Source organism: Amphiprion ocellaris, chromosome 11, assembly GCF_022539595.1.
Source record: "Amphiprion ocellaris isolate individual 3 ecotype Okinawa chromosome 11, ASM2253959v1, whole genome shotgun sequence".
Lineage (NCBI taxonomy): Eukaryota > Metazoa > Chordata > Actinopteri > Pomacentridae > Amphiprion > Amphiprion ocellaris.
Window position 1 is genome coordinate 36,516,716 of NC_072776.1, and position 23,063 is coordinate 36,539,778.

Here is a 23,063-nt window from a genome sequence, read left to right on the forward strand (position 1 = left end):
TATCCAAAATGTCTTGGTATGCTGAAGCATTCAGAGTTCCTTTCACTGGAACTAAGGGGCCAAGCCCAGCTCCTGAAAAACAAGCCCACACCATAATCCCCCCTCCACCAAACTTTACACTTGGCACAATGCAGTCCCACAAGTACGGTTCTCCTGGCAACAGCCAAACCCAGACTGGTCCATCAGATTGCCAGATGGAGAAGCGTGATTGGTCACTCCAGAGAAGGCGTCTCCACTGCTCTAGAGTCCAGTGGTGGCTGCTTTACACCACTGCATCCCACGCTTTGCATTGCACTTGGTGATGTATGGCTTGGATGCAGCTGCTGGGCCATGGAAACCCATTCCATGAAGCTCTCTGCTGAAGCACTGTTCTGGAGCTAATCTGAAGGCCACATGAGGTTTGAAGGTCTGTAGCAATTGACTGCAGAAAATTGGCCACCTCTTGGCACTATGCTCCTCAGCATCCACTGACCCCGCTCCGTCAGTTTATGTGTCCTACCACTTGGTGGCAGAGTTGCTGTCATTTCCGCACACTTCCACTTTCTTATAATACAGCTGACAGTTGACTGGAATATTTAGGAGCCAGGAAATGTCACAACTGGATTTGTTGCACAGGTGGCATCCTATCACAGTTCCACAGTTGGTGGGAGAACAACCTCAGATCTGAAGCATCCAGCTCTGGGACCAGGGACACTCGGAGAAAGGACACAGGGAGAAACAGAGTGAGTGTAATGCAATAATGGTATATATATATATTAAATATAATGGTAGATAGAGAAGGGCTCAGTGCATCCAGAGAGGTCCTCCAGCAGCCTAGGCCTGTAGCAGCAGAACTAGGGGCAGAACTAAGGGACGTCCAAGAGGAAGACTCCAGCTGACCCCCTCAGGGTCCCCCAGTCAGTCCTAACTATAAGATTTGTCAAAAAGGAAGGTTTTAAGCCTGGTCTTAAAATTAGAGAGGGTGTCCACCTCCAGAACCCAAACTGGGAGCTGGTTCCACAGGAGAGGAGCTGATAACTGAAGGCTCTGCCTCCCATTCTACTTTTAGAGATTCTAGGAACAACAAGTAAGAGCCTGCAGTCTGAGAGCGAAGAGTTCTGCTAGGATAATATGGTATCAGGTCTTTAAGATATGATGGAGATTGGTTGTTAAGAGCTTTATATGTCAGAAGAAGGATTTTGAATTCTATTCTAGATTTAACAGGAAGCCAATGAAGAGAAACCAATATAGGAGAAATATGATCTCTCTTGCTAACTCCCATCAGTACTCTGGCTGCAGCATTTTGGATCAGCTGTAGATGTTTCAGAGAGCTTTTGGGACAATCTGATAATAAGAAATTACAGTAGTCAAGCCTGGAAGTAACAAATGCATGGACTAGTTTTTCTGCATCACTCTGAGACAGGATGTTCCTGATTTTTACAACATTTCTCAGGTGGAAAAAGGAAATCCTACAGATTTGTATTATGTGTGAGTTAAAGGACATGTCCTGGTCAAAGATAACTCCAAGGTTCCTCACAGTAGTACTGGAGGCCAATGTAATGCCATCCAGAGGAACTATATGCTTTGAAAGCAATTTTCTAAGATGTTTGGGGCCAAATACAATGACTTCAGTCTTGTCTGAATTTAGTAGTAGGAAATTATAGGTCATCCAGGTCTTTATGTCCTTAAGGCAATCTTGCAGTCTAGCTAGCTGATTAGTTTTATCTGGCTTCATAGATAAATACAATTGAGGGTCGTCAGCATAACAATGGAAATTAATACAGTGCTTCCTAATAATATTGCCTAAGGGAAGCATGTATAATGTGAACAGTATTGGTCCTAAGACAGAACCCTGAGGAACTCCATGATTAACCCTAGTATGCTCAGAAGAGTCATTGTTGACATGCACAAACTGGAACCTGTCTGATAAGTAGGATTTAAACCAGTCCAGTGCTGTCCCTTTAATGCCAATACAGTGTTCTAGTCGTTGTAATAAAAGTTTGTGGTCAATGGTGTCAAATGCTGCACTAAGGTCCAATAAAACAAGTATAGAGACCAGTCCATTATCTGACGCTATGAGAAGGTCATTAGGAACTTTCACCAGAGCTGTTTCTGTGCTATGATGCACTCTGAAGCCTGACTGAAACTCTTCAAACAAGTTATTCCTTAGTAAATGTTCACATAATTGATTTGCAACTGTTCTTTCCAGAATTTTGGAGAGAAATGGGAGGTTGGAAATTGGTCTATAGTTGGCTAAAACATCTGGATCTAGAGTGGGCTTTTTAAGTAAAGGTTTGATTACAGCAACCTTAAAAGCCTGTGGTACATAACCTGTTACTAGAGAGAGATTAATCAGATCTAACATTGAGGAATTAATTAAAGGTCAAGCCTCCTTGAACAGTCTAGTTGGAATGGGATCTAAAAGACATGTTGATGGTTTGGATGTAGAAACTATTCAAATGAGTTCAGAGAGATGTATGGGAGTGAAAAATTCTAAATATTCATCTGGTCTTACAGCCAATTCTAAAGCATCTGTACTCAATGATACATCTGTGACATTTGTAGGAATAGCCAGATTAATTTTTTCTCTAATCGTAATAATTTTATTTGTAAAGAAGCTCATGAAGTTGTTACTGCTCAAAGCTAAAGGAATACAAGGTTCAACAGAGCTCTGACTCTTTGTCAGCCTGGCTACAGTGCTGAAGAGAAACCTGGGGTTGTTCTTGTTTTCCTCTATTAAAGATGAATAATATGTTGTCCTGGCATTACCAAGAGCTTTTTTATAAATTACTAGACTATTTTTCCAAGCTACATAAACTTCCTCTAAATTTCCTCTAAATTCCACTTAGATTGTGTGTCTCAGATTGTTGCGTGTCTCAGATTGTGTGTCTCAGATTGTTGCGTGTCTCAGATTGTGTGTCTCAGATTGTTGCGTGTCTCAGATTGTGTGTCTCAGATTGTTGCGTGTCTCAGACCCTACAGGACCTGCTGTGTGTCTTGGACCTGTTGGACTCGTGCACTCGGGTGGACCTGGGTTCAGACTTTCAGACCTCCAAGCTGCTGCAGAGCTTCATTCAGGCCAAACCTCACTTCAGCGTGAGTCTGCGTCTCCTCAGAGCTTCTGGTTCCTGAAGATGTTGGTCCTTCTTTCAGGTTTTTCTTTGGTTCTGACTGATCTGGCTCAGTTCTGTGTTCAGGTTAGATGTTGTTCTGGTTGTTAAAGAACCCATGGAGATGACGATGATGAAGATCTGTGGTTCTGCTTTATTTACCACTGAGCTGCATGTTGTTTCTTAGATGTTGGTTTAGAAGGATTGGACCACATCTTCTGCAGAGATCCTCACTGGGATCCAGCAGACTGCAATGTTCCATCAGTCCTATGTTCTCCATCCTGGTCCATGAAGGTCTAGGTCCAGTAGAACACTTCTCATCCTGCTGAACTCCTGACATGGTCCTTGTTGAGCCAGCAGCCGGTTTGGTTCTTATATTTATTGTTTATTGTCTATTGTAACTGAAGAAGCTTCTTGGATGAAGGAGAAACACCTTCAAGAACCTAGAAGTGCTTCATAGTTCCAGTGAAGTGTTGGTCCACTGCAGCTGAGGGACTGAACAGAATTCCAAGGATTGTTGAGACTTACAGACTCTGTTCTTCTGCAGCAGCTGGATGCTGATGTGCAACAGCTGCTCAGCAGCTTGGAGGTTCTGAGAGTCCAGAACCAGCTGGAGGTGACGGAGGAGGAGCTGGAGGAGCTGCTTAAGCTCCATCAGATGGTGAAGCACAAGATCCAGCAGAGCGAATCCATCCTGGACCTAAGCAGCAGGTTCCATCTCACAGCAGGACAGGTGAGCATGAAGAACATCTGCAGAAGAACATTTCGATTTTATAAAACCTCATAGCTGAGCTGCTCAACGCAGCAGCAGGGAATCTAAAAATAAAAAGTGTAAAAACAACTGTGAGAAAAAAAATAAATAAAAAATAAAGATTCTGATTGAATTTAAATCAGATTGAAATTAAACTGAGATATCAAACAAACAAAATGTTGACATCATTTTAAAATGGTCAACGTCCTGAGACATCAGAGACCACTGATAGAGCCACACCTCTAGAACCACACCTCTAGATCCACATCTCTAGATGTATACTTCTAGATCCACACCTCAAGATCCATACCTCTAGATCCACACCTCTAGATCTATTCTTCAGGAATCACACCTCTAGATCCATACGTCTAGATCTACACCTCTAGATCCACATCTCTAGATCCATACGTCTATATCCACACCTCTAGATCTATACTTCTAGATTCACACCTCTAGATCCACACCTCGAGATCCATACTTCTAGATCCGCACCTCTAGATCCATACCTCTACATCCACACATCTAAATCCACTGCTCTAGATCTATACTTCTAGATCCACACCTCTAGATCCACACCTCTTGATCTATACCTTTAGATCCACACCTCTAGATCCATACCTCTACATCCGCACCTCTACATCCACACCAATAGATCCACACCGATAAGGCCACACTTTTAGAGCCACACTTCTAGATCCACACCTCTAGATCCATACCTCTAGATCCACACCTCTAGCTGGGGCTTTCGAACAAAGAGCACCAGGTGCTAGGTTGGTTCAAAGTTGAGAGGCAGTGCTTTTTTGGTTCAAATCTCGTGCCGCCCCAGAACGGGTTTGTGTTTCCATTCAGAAGGAGCAAAGTTGGAGCTGCGTCATTGCGCCACTACAAAACGTGTGTACGTCACTGCGTACGTAGCCGTTCAACAGCGTTCGCGCCGTATGGAAACCCACACAACAACAATGGAGGACTTCATTGGAGTGGTGTTCATGGCTTTGCTAGTGTGTCTCGCCATCGCTGAACAGCAAAACCTTCTGTTAGGGGTTACCCATCGGCGTCGCCGTTCCAATGCCCGGCGATCACGTTTGAGAAGAAAGGTAATTATCAAAGACGTTTGGATACTTAACAGTAAACGTGCTAGCGTTAGCTTAGCTACTTAGCTTCGACTATGCTTGCATTGATTACTTAGCGGTTAAACACACGCAATAAGTTGATGATCCTATCTATGTTTATCTTTTTAGATGTTTTTAGATGTCACCCCGCCCCCTGCCCGTGACATGCTCGGCTCTCAACTCTGGCCAAGTCTGGCCCAGCAACGAGTTGGTGCCCGAAAAAGCCCCAGTTTTTGGAGCCCGGAGCCGCAGCTCCGGTGGTGGAAAGACAAAAAAACGGCGACAAGTCGGGCACCAGCTCCGACTGCGAACGGGCTGCACCCCGGTCGAAAGCCCCTATAGATCAACACCTCTAGATCAACACCGATAGGGCCACACTTCTATATCCACACCTCTAGATCCACACCTCTAGGTCCACACCTCTAGATCCACACTTCTAGATCCACACCTCTAGATCCACACTTCTAGAGCCACACCTCTAGATCCACACTTCTAGATCCACATCTCTAGATCTATACTTCTAGATCCAAACCTCTAGATCCACACCACCAGATTCACACGTCTAGATTCACACTGATAGATCTACACCTCAAGATCCCCACCTCTAGATCCACACTGAAAGATCCACACCTCAAGATCCACCCCTCTAGATCCACACCTCTGGATCTATACCTCTAGATCCACACCTCTAGATCTGTACCTCTACATTCACACCTCTAGATCTATACCTCTAGATCCATACCTCTAGATTCACACTTCTAGATCCACACTTCTAGATTCACACTGATAGATCCACACCTCTAGATCCACACTGATGGATCCACACCGATAGAGCCACACCTCCAGATCCACACCTCTCGATCTATACCTCTAGATCTATACCTCTAGATCCACACTTCTAGATCCACACCTCTAGATCCACACTTCTAGAGCCACACCTCTAGATCCACACCTCTAAATCTACTGCTCTAGATCTATACTTCTAGATCCACACCTCTCGATCTATACCTTTAGATCCACACCTCTAGATCCACACCTCTAGATCCATACCTCTACATCCGCACCTCTACATCCATACCAATAGATCCACACCGATAAGGCCACACTTTTAGATCCACACTTCTAGATCCACACCTCTAGATCCATACCTCTAGATCCACACCTCTAGATCAACACCTCTAGATCAACACCGATAGGGCCACACTTCTATATCCACACCTCTAGATCCACACCTCTAGATCCACCCCTCTAGATCAACACCTTTAGATCCACACTGATAGGGCCACACCTCTAGATCCATACCTCTAGATCCACACCTCCAGATCCACACCTCTACATCCACACCTCTAGATCCACAGCTGTAGATCCACACCTCTAGATCCACACCGATAGATCCACACCTCCAGATCCCCACCTCTAGATCCGCACTGAAAGATCCACACCTCAAGATCCACACCTCTAGATCCACACCTCTGGATCTATACCTCTAGATCTATACCTCTAGATCCACACCTCTAGAGCTATACCTCTAGATTCACACCTCTAGATCTATATCTCTAGATCCATACCTCTAGATTCACACCTCTAGATCCACACTTTTAGATTCACACTGATAGATCCACACCTCTAGATTCACGCTGATAGATCCACAACTGTTGATCTCTACCTCTAGATCTATACCTCTAGATCCACACCTCTAGATCCACACCTCTAAATCCACAGTTCTAGATCCACACCTCTAGATCCACACCTCTAGATCCACACTGATAGATCCACACCTCAAGATCCACACCTCTAGATCCACACCTCTTGATCTATACCTCTAGATCTATACCGCTAGAATCACACCTCTAGATCTATACCTCTAGATCCATACCTCTAGATCCACACTTCTAGATCCACACTGATAGATCCACACCTCAAGATCCACACCTCTAGATCCACACCTCTGGATCTATACCTCTAGATCTATACCTCTAGATTCACATCTCTAGATCTATACCTCTAGATCCATACCTCTAGATCCACACTTCTAGATCCACACCTCTAGATCCACACTTCTAGATTCACACTGGTAGATCCACACCTCTAGATTCACACTGATAGATCCACACCTGTTGATCTATATCTCTACATCTATACCTCTAGATCCACACTGATGGATCCACACTGATAGGGCCACACCTCCAGATCCACACCTCTACATCCACACCTCTAGATCCACAGCTGTAGATCCACACCTCTAGATCCATACCAATAGGGCCACACCTCCAGATCCCCACCTCTAGATCCACACTGATAGATCCACACCTCAAGATCCACACCTCTAGATCCACACCTCTACATCTATACCTCTAGATCCACACTTCTAGATCCACACTTCTAGATCCTCACCTCTAGATCTACACCTGTAGATCCAAACCGATAGGGCTGCTCAAACATGAAATCATCTGCTGTAGATCTACAGATATAGAAATATTAACGCCATCTCTCAACCAGCCAATCAGTGAGTAGCTCGTTGTGCTGTGTGTCCAGCTGGAGGCGCTGCTGCTCTCTGAACCCTGCAGCTCTACTGAACAGAACCGACACCAGCAGCAGCAGATCCAGAACCTGATCGAGACCAGCTCAGTCCTGAAGAACCACATCTGTACAGCTGTAGCACACCCTGTAAGAACACACACACTCTGTTAGAACACACTGTAATAAACACACCCTGTAAGAACACACCCTGTAAGAACACACCCTGTAAGAATACACCCTGTAAGAATACATCGTCTAAGAACACACACTGTAATAAACACACACTGTAAGAACACACTGTAATAAACACACACTGTAAGAACATACACTGTAAGAACACACTGTAAGAACACACTGTAATAAACACACACTGTAAGAACACACTGTACGAACACACTGTAATAAACACACTGTAATAAACACACACAGTAAGAACACACACACACACACACACACACACGCACACACACTGTGTTGTCAGAGGTTATTTGTGCAGCAGTAGACTGCGTGATACCCGTCAACGATTGCTGGATAATGTATTCAATGGAGGAAAATAAAATGCGACTGGAGACGTCTTGCTTTGCAGAACTGAGAGAGATCTTTTATTGATCAAGCAATATAAATAGACTTCGGAAAAATCGGAAGTTGGGACTTGCCCTTCAAAATAAAACTGAAAATAATTGAGAGCATAAATATATCGGTCAACACCCCCACTTGCTCTCACATTATTGGCATCTTTATACATTTTACAACAAATAATATTCTCATGACCCAAATAAAAACTTTGAAAAATTCAACAACTTAAATTGTGATGCAGGCTTCGTCAGGATATCTGCCAGCATCTCCTGTGATGGACAATACTTCAGGACTACTTTTCCATCATTTATAGTAGACCGAATGAAATGATATTTGATATCAATGTGTTTGCACCTCTGTCTGTTTACAGGATTTTTTGCTAGAGCTATAGTACCCTGGTTATCCTCAAAAACTTTAGCAGGTGTATGTACACATGAATCAATACCATCCAGTAGTTGGGTCAAATATAAACACTCCTGAATGGTTGCAGCTAGTGCCATATATTCAGCCTCACAAGTTGATAATGCTACCGTTTGTTGCTTTTTGGTCTTCCATGACACTACAGGCCCACTTTCATTTAGACATACACAATATCCTGTTGTGCTGCGTCTATCAGTAATATCTGCTGCCCAGTCAGCATCACTGTAGGCTTGTACCTCTAGTTTGTCACATTTTCGGTAACATAATTCTTTGTCTGTACTTCCTTTCAGATATCTCAGTACATGTTTGGCTGTAACCAAATGCTCTTCTGTGGGATTCGTAAATGACTGAGATAACCTACTAACAACAAAACTTAAATCAGGCCTTGTGCACATGGACAAATAAATGTAACTTCCAACCATTTCTCTGTATTTCTCGACATCATTTAGTGGATTGGCATTTCCTGAGTGATCGAGCTTTTGTTCACATGGTGTTTTCCTGGGTTTACAATCCTCCATGTTAAACCTCACCAGTAACTTTTCCACATATTTTCTTTGTGACATCTTAATACAGTCCTCTGACTGCTCAAAATCAATACCCAGAAAATATTTCAATTTGCCCAAATCCTTCATTTTAAATCTAGCTGTAAGCATGATTTTCACCTTTTTCATTAATTTCTCATTACTCGCAGCTATGATTAAATCATCAACCCATATTATTATGATGACTTTGTCATTTTCATTTTCGTTCACATATACACAATGATCTGATTCATTTTGAATGAAGTTGTTGTCAATCAGGTAAGAATGTAGCATAAGATTCCAATTACGACCCGACTGTTTAAGGCCGTACAGTGACTTTTTGAGTTTACACACAAGCTTATGTTCTGTATTTGCTACTTCATACCCTTCTGGTTGTTCTACATAGAGCTCACAATCTATGGGCGCATGAAGATAGGCTGTTTTCACATCCATTTGGTGTAATAGCAAATTTTCCTGAACTGCTTTTTGCATTAACACCCTCACACTCGTCATATTTGCTGTTGGTGAAAATGTTTCATCAAAATCTATGCCCTGCTTTTGACTGTAGCCCTTGGCAACGTAACGAGCCTTATATTTGTCTGTGCCATCTTCATTTCTTTTTAATGCATAAACCCACCTTCCCCCCACTGCACACTTGCCTAGGGGTAGCTCTGTTAGGGTAAATGTATTGTTCTCTCTCAATGACTCCATTTCTTCATCCATAGCTTGGGTCCATTTTTCAGAATTAATTGAACTTTTTGCCTCTTTAAATGATTGTGGTACACCACACGCCAGTCTGTAACAGTAGTCAATGTTAGTAAGCACTTGGTCATCATCAGTACTAACTTCAGTCACATAGTCATTTAGGTAACTGGGTTTCTTTTTGGTCCTAGTCGATCGTCTCAAAGATTCAGCACTGCTTGGCTGTGCCACACTGTCAGATAAAGAGCTGTCTATTTCTGGGTCATCCTGCATTTTTTCTTTTGTAATTGGCCTTCTGTTTGATCTCCCAGAGTCTAAATAATCATCTTCATCCTGGTCCGAGTTCATTTCTGTCTGTGTTTGAGACACTGGAGATTGTTTTGTCACAAATTTTAACAATCTGTGTTTTGACACTTTTTCACTCTCTGGATAATAGACAAAATAAGCTGGACTATTTTTATCATATCCAATGAAAACTCCTTTCTCACTTCTTGCGTCAAGTTTCTTTTTGTCGTGCCTGTGTGCATAGCACACTGCACCAAACTTTTGCATTTGTGACATATTTGGTTTCTTTCCTGTTAACATAAAGTAAGCTGTCTGTTTTGTCCGATTGTTGAAACATCGGTTCCTGACCACTGCTGCTGTCTGCACTGCGTAGGTCCACAAAGTTTTGGGTAGGTGGCTTTCCAGTAACATACACCTAGCCATGTCAAATAAAGTCCTCCAGCTTCTCTCGGCTGTGCCGTTTTGGTGTGGTGAGTATGGTGCTGATGTTTCATGTCTAATGCCCTGTTTACGCATTAATTTTTGGTATTCTTTGGACATAAACTCAGTACCATTGTCAGATCTCATACACCTGACCTTCCCATAGGGGGCGATGTCTGCCAAGAATTTTTCTGTGGCACTCACTGTATCACTCTTTTGTTTTAGAAAATAAACAAAAATTGTGCTGGAATAATCATCAGTGAACGATAATGAAAATCTGTGTCCATCTATAGAAATGGGATCTATTGGCCCTGCCAAATCTGTGTGCACTAAACCAAACACCTCTTTTGCTCTTGCATCAGGCTCCCTGTTTCTGGTTTGCACAAACTTTCCTTGAATGCACACTTCACATGGTGATACAGGTTCTTCTGTTTTTCCCTTGATTGTCATACCATCAACCACTTTTGTCAATTTCTTAACATCACTGAAATTACAATGACCAAGAATTTCGTGCCAGGTCTGTAAATCAAAACACCCTTTGCATTGATCATTACCTCCGTCTGCTGTGGACAGGTAGAAAAGCTTATTAAACACATTTATAGGAAACACAGTACCATCATTCATTTTAACCATATCTCCTCCCTCATTGAAGATCACCGCTGCTCCACTTGCTGTGGCCGCCTTCACAGAGAAGATGTCCTGTGGATATGATGGGATGAACAGCGCGCCCCTCAGCGTTGCTCTGTGCTGACGTCCTCTGCTGTCGATGAGGGTCACCTCTGCATCTCCCCGCCGCTTCGCCACGCCTTGACACTGGGTCCCGTCTGCGAGCTCAACACAGTGTGTGTCAGCTCTGAAGGTCTCGTCGAAGCTCTTGAACCTTGCCTCGTCGGTGATGATGTGGGAAGTAGCGCCGGTGTCCACCATTAGGCCTTTCATCTTCACGCCGCGGCCTGGACTGATGTCTGCTCCCCGATCTTTGGTCAAGAAGGCATATGACGTGCCCTCTCCCTCTGCAGCTTGTCTGGCATGTTCATTCTTTGGTCGACGCCTGCAGTTTGCGTCTCTGTGCGTCGAGCTCTTGCAAAAACTGCACCACTGCTTTCTCAGACATGCCCTGGCTTTGTGCCCTTTAACACCGCACTTAAAGCACACAATGTCCGCCATTTTGTTTTTGTCCTCGACCCTTTGAGTGGCATGCCCCTTCACGTTCACCTTCATAACATTATCGGACACTTGAGCGCAGAGTTTTTCAGTGTCCTCATATGAACGCAGTCTTGTTTTAAATTCTGCAAATTTGAGCTTTTCCTCACTTTGGGTCACATGAACTGCAAATGGCTTGAATGATTCTGGAAGCCCTTTAAGCACCATTGCTATGAGTAAATCGTCACTCATAATTTCCTCTGCATTTCTTAGAGCCGTGATTATTGTCTCTGCCCTAATCACAAAGTCTGTCACGCTTTCATTGCTCCCCTTCTGCAGGTTTGTCAGTTCAGTATACAGGTTAATAATTCGTGGCTTCCCTTTACCTGCATAATATTCACGGAGCATCTTCAGGGCTTTTCTCCCATCATCTGCAGCTTCACGCATGACCAGGCCTAGACTTTTGTCGTCTAAAAACTGTATCAGCTCTGCATACGCCATTTCGTTCTGCTCCTTGTCCTTCGCCTCCTCCTCGTCATCGTCAAATTCTGTATTTTCGTTCAGAATTGTCTCTTTGAGCCCCTGCAGCCGCATGTAGGCCAATAATTTCGTCTCCCACAGCTCATACTGCTTCTCATCTCCATTGAAAGCAAGCCTTGACCACCTGCTTGAGCGCTCCATTGCTCGCTAGTTAGCTCCAGGTGTTAGCAGTAGCGCACGAGGTAGCACTGTTAGCTAATTAGGCTAACCTGTCAGCCGTAGCTCTTCGCCGAGTTCGCTCTTCTCAGCGGCTCCAAACTGTCTTCAGCCGTCCGTGGGGTTCTCTGGGCCCATAACCTGTTGTCAGAGGTTATTTGTGCAGCAGTAGACTGCGTGATACCCGTCAACGATTGCTGGATAATGTATTCAATGGAGGAAAATAAAATGCGACTGGAGACGTCTTGCTTTGCAGAACTGAGAGAGATCTTTTATTGATCAAGCAATATAAATAGACTTCGGAAAAATCGGAAGTTGGGACTTGCCCTTCAAAATAAAACTGAAAATAATTGAGAGCATAAATATATCGGTCAACACACTGTAAGAACACACACACCCTGTAAGATCACACACTGTAATAAACACCCTGTAAGAACACACACTGTAACAAACACACACTGTAAGAAAACACATACACACACTGTAAAAACACACTGTAAGAACACACACTGTAATAAACACACACACACTATGTAAGAACACACTCTGTAAGAACACACTGTAATAAACACACACTGCAATAAACACACACTGCTGTGTGTACTTGTACTGCAGTAGTAGTACTCTCTCTGTGTAATACTGCAGCACCCCTGTCCTCCTGTATAGTACTACAGTAGTTATAGTAGTAGTATTTTTATTGTGTAATACTGCATTAGTCATAGTATTTTCCTGTGTAATACTGCAGTACCCCTGTCCTCCTGCAGGGGGCTCCAGGGTTTCATCTGCAGCAGCTCCTCCTTCGTCTGGTTCGTCTGGACTCTTGGTTTGTTTGGTGGAAGAACGAAGCGGCTCAACAGGAAGAGAAACTGCAGTTGATTCACCTGCTGCACAATGACATCATCCAGGTGAGGCAGGAAGCAGGGACGAATTTGTTACCTGTGTGACCGTCTCACCTGTTAAACTAACCAACTAACCCTAACTAACCCTAACTGACCTAAACTAACCCAAACTAACCCGAACTAACCTGAACTAACCTAACCTGAACTAACCCAAACTAACCCAAACTAACCCGAACTAACAGAACTAACCCTAACTAACCCAAACTAACCCAAACTAACCCAAACTAACCCTAACCAACCCAAACTAACCTGAACTAACAGAACTAACCCAAACTAACCGGAAATAACCAGAACTAACCAGAACTAACCCAAGCTAACCCTAACTAACTCAAACTAACCTAAACTAACCCAAACTAAGCTGAACTAACCCAAACTAACCTGAACTAACCCAAAGTAACCTGAACTAACCTAAACTAAACCGAACTAACCCAAACTAACCCAAACGAACCCGAACTAACCCAGAACTAACCCGAACTAACCCGAACTAACCTGAACTAACCCAAACTAACCTAAACTAACCTGAACTAACCCAAACTAACGCAAACTAACCCAAACTAACCCAAACTAACCCAAACAAACCTAAACAAACCAGAACTAACCCAGAACTAACCCAAACCAACCAAACTAACCCAAACTAACCCAAACTAACCTAAACGAACCTGAACTAACCTAAGCTAACCAGAACTAACCCAGAACTAACCCAAACGAACCTGAACTAACCTGAACTAACCTGAACTAACCCAAACTAACCCATTAGCCACAACAGCAGTAAACTCCTCAGTGTTAACATGTTGTGCAGCTAATGTGGCTAACGTTAGCTCTGTGTAAACACTCAGTAGACATCGGGCTGGGCAGGTTCCTGGGGCATCAGGCTGGGGTTAACCGGCTGAAACAGAACCTTACCTCGTCTTTACGTTCCGGGTTTGGGTCAGAACCGGCTTCAGGTTTCAGACTAACTTCAGTGTTTCCTCAGCTGTCCTCAGCTGACAGATCTGACATCTGACACCGAGACATGAACGTCCTGCTGGGTCTAAAAATACTCCATTCAAAGCTCCGTCTGCATGCTGCCCCCCCGCCCCCAGAACATATAGAGAACATCACAGCAACGTATGGTTAACATCAGGTTAAGTATCTGAACTTCCCTGAGGTTCTAATGTAATGCTGTTGGTTTGTTTCCAGAACTAATGATCTCTGAGGTTTATTTCCTGCTGTCTGATCTCTGAAGGATCAGGAACTGTTTCTGATGAATGGTTTGGTCCAAAGATCTTCAGTTTACTGTCCTAGAGGAAAGAAACCAGAAAATAATCACAGAATTAAACGTTTCTATTAAATACTTAAAATGATTAATGAACAGAGGAGATTCTGTTAATGATTGACTACTGATTAATAAATGATGGGGACATCTCGGTACAGGGTTCTTTCTGATCTTCTGTTTGTGCTTCAGCTTCGTGACTCTTTTAAGCACCTGAAGAAACGTTTCAGCAATGTAAAGTTTAACTACCTGAAGAGGAACGACAGAAACAGGAACATGAAGGCTGTGAGGAACCAGCTGCAGCAGGTGGAGATGTTCCACAACAAGCTGCAGGTACGTCCGAAGCCCCGCCCCCAACGCTGAGGCTCCAGGAGTTAGCCAGAGGTTAGCCTGTTAGCCAGAGGTTAGCCTGTTAGCCAGAGGTTAGCCTGCTAGTGAGTGGTTAGCCTGTTAGCCAGAGGTTAGCCTGGTAACCAGTGGTTAGCCTGTTAGCCAGTGGTTAGCCTGTTAGCCAGTGGTTAGCCTATTAGCCAGGGGTTAGCCTGTTAGCCAGAGGTTAGAATGTTAGCCAGAGGTTAGCCTGCTAGCCTGGAACAGAAGCAGCACTTCAGAGAACTCACCGTTTAAATGATATCTAGCATTAAAGTCCAGCAGGAGGCAGGTTATAGGACAGTCCATGTTCTGTTTGGATCAGCTGATAGTGGGAGGAGTCAGAAACCACATCCGTTAGAGTAAGAGCACCCTCTAGAGGCAGCAGAGACTCAGGGAGGTCAGGGAGGATAGACGGGTCGGTACAACACTGGACTAGACTCAGGGAGGTTGGGGTGGATGGACGGGTCAGTGCAACTACAGTCAGGGAGGTTGGGGTGGATGGACGGGTCAGTACAACTAGATTCAGGGAGGTCGGGGTGGATGGACAGGTCGGTAGAACTAGTTTCAGGGAGGTCGGGGTGGATAGACGGGTTGGTAGAACTAGATTCAGGGAGGTCTGGGAGGGTGGACGGGTCGGTACATCCCTGGACTCCAACATGTTGATGGTTTGAGCCAACATGGTTCCTTTAAACATCCATCATGGTGAAGATCACCAGAACAGGTTCTGTGTTTGGATTGTTTTAATAATAAAAGCTGTTAATATATGCAAATATTTATTTCTACTATTTAAACCAATAAACCAGGACTGGGAGGGTTACTGTGTTTTCATGTTAGCATCTGTTAGCATCTGTTAGCTTCTCTCCTGCTCTCTGTGCTCATTAAACTACATCTTAATCCAGCTGAACTGCAATAAAGCTACTCTCATTTCCAGATGTTTCTGTTGACAGACAGCAGAACCAGGATGAAACAGAGGAACTCATCCAGACATGCTAACATGCTAACCAGCAGTAGCTTCATTTAAATACCGATTTTATAACATCGTCTGATAACAAACACAACAGTTAAAAACATTCACACGAATTTACTGAAAAATGATCGTTCATCCTGAGAGAAAATTACAAGATAAAGTCTCATTCATCTGTCAGGCAGAGAGAGTCTTCTTCCTAAAGGGGGCGGGGCTAGCAGCAGCTCATTTAAAGCTAATGAAACAGTTTAGAAGTAAACTCTTGATGCTGATTGGTTAAAATCAGAATGTTCTCCTCTGACTCGGTGCTGATCCGTGATGCTGGACTGTGGTTGGTTCTTCAGGCTCTCAGGAGGCGCCTGCAGGGTTTGGTGTCTCGGCTCGGCTCGGAGGCGAAGGTCGGAGGTGTCGCCCGCGAGGTGGACGACAACGCCAACGAGCTGCAGAGGCAGATGGGAGAGTTTGAGCGAAGTGTGAACGAGCACAGAAAAACTCTGGACATGACATGCAGACTGCAGGAGGCCATGGAGGAGGTGAGAACCTGCCGTAGTTCTGGTTCCCTGAAGGCAGCAGAAGTCCTTCAGCTGAACTAACAGCACTGTCTCCATCTGCAGTACCAGTTCTGGTGTGAGGAAGCCAGCGCCACCATCGCTCGGGTTGGAAAGTTCTCCTCAGAGTGTCACAGCACAGAAGCTGTGTCGGTTCTGTACCGACAGTTTGAGAAGTTCGTTTGGCCGACAGTTCCTCAGCAGGAAGAGAGGATCAGTCAGATCAGCGAGCTGGCAGTCCGACTGCACGGTAGGTTCCAACATTTATGAAGCTTCCAGCTCGCATAGTCATCGCTTCTATCCATTAAACTGAATGTTTTAAACTTCAGTTCTGAGCTCCTCAGGTTTCATCAAGTCAAATGATCCAACATAAGCTGAGATCAGAACATCCCAGATGTTTTAATGTTGGTTAGCGGAGAACATCACGTTTCCCTGGTTCTACTAGCTGACGAGTCTCTGGGTCCACCTTTTTTCGTTACCATGGTTCCCACCCAGAGGAGGGGGTCAGGATCTGCTGCTGGTTCCTCCAGAGTTCTACTGAAACGTCCTGAGAACCTTCAAACATCTGAACTGTGGTTCATGTTGCTGCTCCAACAGTTTCTAACCCTCCATTTCTCCAGATCTGTCTCCCTGTGACTTCTTCTTCTTCTTCCAACATTAAATTCCAGTTGAAGCTTCTCTGTTTGTTTATCAGATTGATCTCAGATGTTCTAACCTGTTTCCAGGAGTTAAAGATTTTTTAGGTCATACTCTGAACTGTTTGTTTAAAATTAATCAACAGGACTTGATTTTTTCTTCACTCCTATCATTAATGTGATGAATTCTCATTAATCTGAAGATCTTCATCATTGTTCCCTCCATATTCTCTGGATATTCATGTGTTCTTCACTGATTTCTTTGTGTTGAAATCTGTTTAAAGCAGCATCAACATTCTTAGAAGATCTCTGTTTGTGTTCTAATTTCAGCGTAAATGTGTTTCAGGGGTGGAGGAGGGTCGGCGCTACATCGAGAAGACGGTCAGCAAACACTCGGAGATGGTGGAGTCCATCAGGGAGCTGAGCGATGGGCTGATGGAACTGGAGGCCAAACTGAAGGTCTGCTGGCTCTGATCCGATCTGACTCCAACCTTGATGTTCTAAAGAGGTTCTGTGGACCTGTGTCTCCAGACTGAGCTCACATCTTTACAAGGATCAGAACCCGGATCAGAACCAAACCCTGTGTTACTGCTCAGTAGATGGTGTTTAGATGCATCAGTAAATACGACATATAGAAGAACAAGTCCAGAATATAAAAGTGATGTTTTCAGTGAGACTGACTTTTATTAGCTCCAAACCATCAGCAGCTCTTCTGAACATCTGATCATTGGTATCTTCTGAGCTGCTGATGACTGATTCTGACCTGAGTTCATTCAATGAGAACAGATTCGTTCCATTTATTCTAATATGAACCTGTTTGCAGCTGGAGAGTCTGAAGCATCAGAAGAACGAAGAGGAGCAGAAAGAAGAGCCTAAGAGGAGAGACAGCGATGATGATGAGGATGAGATGAAGCAGAGTGATAACCGGAGAACACAGGAGGTCGACATGGTAACAAGGAGCTCAAACTCAACTCATAGTTTCAATAGAAAGACTTGATGATGTCTGACTGCATCCGGACATTACTGGCCTGAAGGTCATCCAGATAAAATAAATAAAATCTGGAGAAGTTCCTCCTCCACCTCCTCAGAACCAGCTGATTCTAGTTTATTTAATATTTTCAGAGGGGTTCCGGAGGTGAAGCTAATCTAAAGGTTTGATTTCTGGAGGAAACTTTAAAAAGGTCATTCTGGGTAAACTTTAATGTTGGTAGATGGTTGGTCAGAACTATTAGAGACGATGGAAGAAGAAACCAGGACCATCTGGAGACAGGATTCACCCTGAGGTTAAAACTGTCCTCTCATATAATCACATTTAAACAATCACATGTCAGATTCTGTTTAGAGAATGAATTAAAACCTGATCATTCCTGCTGCATCATGTTTTGTTAGAATAGACTAATGTTGACACCAGATTCATCTCTGATGTTCTCTGTCTGAAACAGAACCAACAGAACCAGAACTGAACTCTATCAGAGGAGAACCTAAAGACTCAAATCAAACTGCTTTATTAATGAGATGAGAACATGAGAACATTGATGCTGTTTCTGCTTTTAACAACCAGAACGTACATTCAGCAGAGCCAGAACGTTAAAGCTATTTCCAGAGATACCCAGAGTTCTACCAACTTTCTTATTTTGATCCTGGAAACTAAGATAAAACTTTATTAAGCTACGAGCACGTTCTTCAGTCGGGATGTTTCCTTCTACACCTGTTTCTGATATTCAGGTCATTTTGGACTCTTTGGTGAGGACTTTAACATCACCTACCTCTGACTGGACACAGGTTGGTCCAGGTGGTGATTTTATGGGTTTCTTCTTCCAGTCTGGTCTCGTGATCAGGAGTCCTCAAACATACAACTCCCCTCCAGGCCACATGGAGCCTCATGTTTGGGCCACACTTTGTATCATCAGACGCTGTTTTCTGTTTCCAGTATGAGCTGAAGGAAACAGGCCACACCCCCGAACTGACCACTGAGCATGATGGGAAAGAGGCTCCTGTGAAGGCTGCAGCCAATCAGAGGGCTCGGTTCCAGAGGAGCTCCAACAGATGGACGGAGATCTCAGACAGCAGGTTGGTCTCTCATTGGTTCATAGATTTCTGCTGTCCTTTGGCATCATCATTCAAAATGACAATAAAATGTGACAATTATGTTCTCAGAACTGGAGAACCTTCTGTGAACATTTAAAGAACTGAACTGGTTCTTACTGTCTGATACTTCCAGCTCAGTTCAACCAGTAAAGAGGCTTCAAAGCAAACACATACTTCAGCTGCATCCTGGGAAAACCAACCTCCTCATAATTCATCAGGAAGCTGTTGAGACATTTCATTGAAAATCGCTGATGTGAGCATCATGGTGGCGCCACAAAACTGTCCCAATGGTGTTAGGGATTCATCCTCTGGGGACCGTGAAAATCTGATCCAACAGTAGCTGCATTTTACAGGATCAGTGAAACCTAATAAGTTCTGGTGATCAGAGTTCCTGGATTCAACCTCTGAGACTCATCTTCAGTCTTCAGCTGAAATTGAATAAAGATGATGAAAGGAGGAACCAGAGGAGGTCTGATGTTAATCTGAACTTTCTGGTCTTTAACAGTGTTCAGCTGCAGGGTGACGTCACACAGTCCTACTGCTCCACCCACACCTTCAGCCTGACCTGCTCCTCAGCCGACGCCAACCGAAGGGCCCACGCCATCCAATTACAGCTTCAGGCCACGCCCCCTCCACCTGTGATTGGTCTGTCGTTCTCTGACATCCAGAGGGAGTTCCAGGTGAAAGCGGGACAGCAGGCAGCTTCATGTGATCCAAACATGATACAGGTTAGTATGGACTATATGGCGTCCCTCAGGGATCTGATTCAGATCCTCTTTTATTTCCCACAAACTCCAGAACACATATTTAACAGACACTGCATCATTTTCATCTATGCTGGTGATTTTCTAGTCAAAGATTGGGACAATCAAGACATTTTTTTTGCCCTCTGTTTGCGCTGTCACACAGGTGAAGGGAGAACATGATGTGTAGCAGGATGCTAAGGATGCTAATTTAGAATAGATTTCTAAATTAGTAATTACACATAATACTGTCTGAAACATAAAACACTCACATATTTAAAAACGTTTGTACATTATTAGAGCACCATATTCCACATGATGTAAAACAGATTTATAATTCCAGTAGGACAGAAACCAGCCTGGTAGATGAAGCTAACAGAGGACTGTGGGTCAGAATGGGAAACTGAAATATCCTCCAGATGTAGATGAACAGGATGGTATCTGAACACTTAATCTGTTTGTGGTTTACTGTATGGTATGGAAGTACAGATACCGAACGCACCCTGATACTCCAATATTCTTTTCACCCAGGATGCATCAGAAACAGGAGGCCTGTCAGAGGCGGAGCTCCAACAACAGGAAGTGATGACGGAGGATTCTCTATCCAATGACGAGTACGAGTGTGCATCACCCGACGACATCTCCCTTCCGCCGCTGGCAGAGACGCCTGAATCCAACACGGTCCAATCAGACATGGAGGAGGGCTTCTGTTTCTGCTCCAGCATCAACCAGAGCAGCCAGCAGGACCAGTCAGAACCGGCCGGTACCGGTTCAGAGAACGGTCGAACTCCTCCCTCCAACCTGCAGAACACTATGAGGTCTGTACCCTGTTGAATCCTAGGGCCAGTAACCTCCTAAATTAATTAAATTAATTCATTAACTGTCAGAGAATTACTGAACCAGCTCTCCATCTAATGGGTCTGGTTCCTGCAGCCCAGAGGGTACAACCCAGATGGGATCTGAGGAGCATTTAAGCTGGTTTGCGAGAAAATTCGCCTAGCTTCTAACTGCCTTCATCCAGACGCCTATCCTGCTTCCTCTGATAACTAACTCAACTGAGTAGCCGCTTTCGAATGGTCAAATTAATTACTAGTCACGTCTGTTAACGGCAGCTTTTCTCTTAAAGGATTTTGCACTTGGTAAGTTGCTAGGTTTAAATTTAGAGGTTAAGGAATGGATAACTCCAAGGATAAGTTTAGAAAAGGCCACCCCCGGCCCCAACGACTAGGTAATCTGACAGAACCAGTTTTAGATGTAATGCACACAGTAACCTGACTTTTTACAAACTGAGAAGATATATATGATTAATTCATCATCATGATAAGAATAAATAGAATTTCTAATCTGTTAACTTTAATTGCAGGATGAACATTTTATTATATTATTTCAGCAGGGAAATAGCAATAGCCCATAAATCATCAGACAATCAATTAAACATTAATTTCTATAACAATCCTCTAATATGACTCCTAACTGGAACTATGCTTTCATCTAAGAAGAGTAATAATCACCCAGACTATGTAATTTGGAGGGGGAGAGCAGACGGTGTGGCCACACCAGGCTGCTCACCTGAAGACCGACGCCCCGCTGGGCTCTGCTCCAGGGAGGAGGTGGAGGAGGTCCGGTCCAGATTTAGATCTGCTTGTATCCATTTTTGTTCTTTGGCCCAATAAAAACCTTGTTAATCCATTCTGGTGTTGTTCCTCTCGGAAATAGTAGAGTTCAGTAATGTTCCTTCAGTCAGTGTTATTTTTAGATCACAGTCTTTCGTAATCCTCCAACAGTGCAGAAAGAGCACTCCTTCAGTCCATAATTCCAATAGAACAGTTATTCCTTTGCAGATCATGTTGAATCCCCCGTCCGAGTTACGTGGTAAAATCCCCTTTGCTCAGAGCATTTCTACCCTGGATTGCAACGAGTGACCACCTCGCAACGACTCCCAATTCGTGTCTCGATTCAGTGCAATTTATACAACAACTGAACCTTTTGCATATGCAAGAACTGCACACTTAATTAACATACACAATGAGCTCATACTAAATTAACTTGAGCAATGACATCATCTCTCCGCATGTTTGAGGAACCAAAACCATCCACTCTGGACTGTTCCACCAGCCCCCGTCAACTCATCCTAAGACCCCTCCCTGCTTGAGGAACTAAAACCACCTGTTTGGACTGTTTGGTCCTTTCACCCAGTCTCAACTTTCTATTGACGTATTTGTTCCATCCACAGCTAAGAGCAGACCTCCGGTCAGGGAACAAGAGAAGCTGATGTCAGCACCTAATAATCACTGACACCACACTGTACATCTCTGCACAGTGCGCACAGACTTACGATAAACCCCCCAAAATATATTCAGTTTATTAACTTTTAAGGTGACCCGAGTTTGTCTTGTCTCCCGACTTCTCGCTTCACCTCCAAGTCAACAATCTCTTAATTTCACAGGGTGATCAAACTCTTCTGTAAACATCTCTATTTCGTAGTACTCAAAAACTCTTAAAAGCATTTCCATTTCACAAAGCATCAGTTCCTCATATTAATAAAAACATCACTTTTCACAGTGAGCTGCTGTTCTGACTTAGTTACTTCTTAAACAAAGATTATAAAAATGGGTATTTGAGTTAGCTTTAACACATTCTTTGGGTTATGGCATAATTTATTTATAAATCACAGGTTATACTATCATACTGTGTTCCCTTATTTAGCTGTTATTCTGCCAGAGTCTCACCCTTGTGGCTGATTCTGGGATCTCATATCTCCATGTTTCTCAACAACCCAGTCTGCTCTCCAGGAAGTAGCCACATCCCTGCACTGACAGGTTCCAGTTTAAGTGATCAAACAATCAGAGATGAAGCTGATGAAGCTCCTTCTGATTGAAACATTACATCTGTGGCCCCTTGGTTACAATCTCAGTCCTAGCAGACCTCTTCGTTAATGTAAGTTCTGGTTGGAAGCCATTAATCTCCTCAGAAGTCTTCATCATGGTGCCCATTTCTAGCTAAATCCCACAATGCTCTCTGCTTGCCACCTCCACTGATCTCTGCAGTATTAAACAGTAAGCAGGTCCCCCTGGTGGAACAACCAGGCACTACAGCTGGTCTACATTACATTTTCTCACATTCCTCATCTTCTTGCTTATTGAGTAATGTATTTCTACGTAAGCGTTTTATTATTAATCGATTAACTGATAATCAATAACATTCATACTGAATATTTGACATTGGAGAAGACATTTCTTTCTCTTTCTCAAATTCTTGTTTTGTTTGATATTTAAGAAATTAAGTTCAAATCTGATTGGACAGATCACTACTGCAGGTTTCTGTTATAAT

The 23,063-nt window shown here is 43.7% G+C and overlaps 1 protein-coding gene across 1 annotated transcript in view; it reads left to right on the forward strand.

Moving 5' to 3' along the window:
* Window positions 1-23,063, forward strand: part of ccdc141 (coiled-coil domain containing 141) — a 45,218-nt gene that overhangs the window by 16,390 nt on the left and 5,765 nt on the right. The window contains exons 15-26 of the mRNA XM_035956537.2: window positions 2,953-3,075; window positions 3,637-3,822; window positions 7,485-7,616; window positions 12,997-13,137; window positions 14,576-14,716; window positions 16,064-16,252; window positions 16,334-16,517; window positions 17,249-17,361; window positions 17,726-17,851; window positions 18,833-18,972; window positions 19,496-19,718; window positions 20,265-20,551. Of these exons, the coding sequence (XP_035812430.2) occupies window positions 2,953-3,075; window positions 3,637-3,822; window positions 7,485-7,616; window positions 12,997-13,137; window positions 14,576-14,716; window positions 16,064-16,252; window positions 16,334-16,517; window positions 17,249-17,361; window positions 17,726-17,851; window positions 18,833-18,972; window positions 19,496-19,718; window positions 20,265-20,551 (1,985 nt within the window). The remainder of the gene's footprint in view (window positions 1-2,952; window positions 3,076-3,636; window positions 3,823-7,484; window positions 7,617-12,996; window positions 13,138-14,575; window positions 14,717-16,063; window positions 16,253-16,333; window positions 16,518-17,248; window positions 17,362-17,725; window positions 17,852-18,832; window positions 18,973-19,495; window positions 19,719-20,264; window positions 20,552-23,063) is intronic.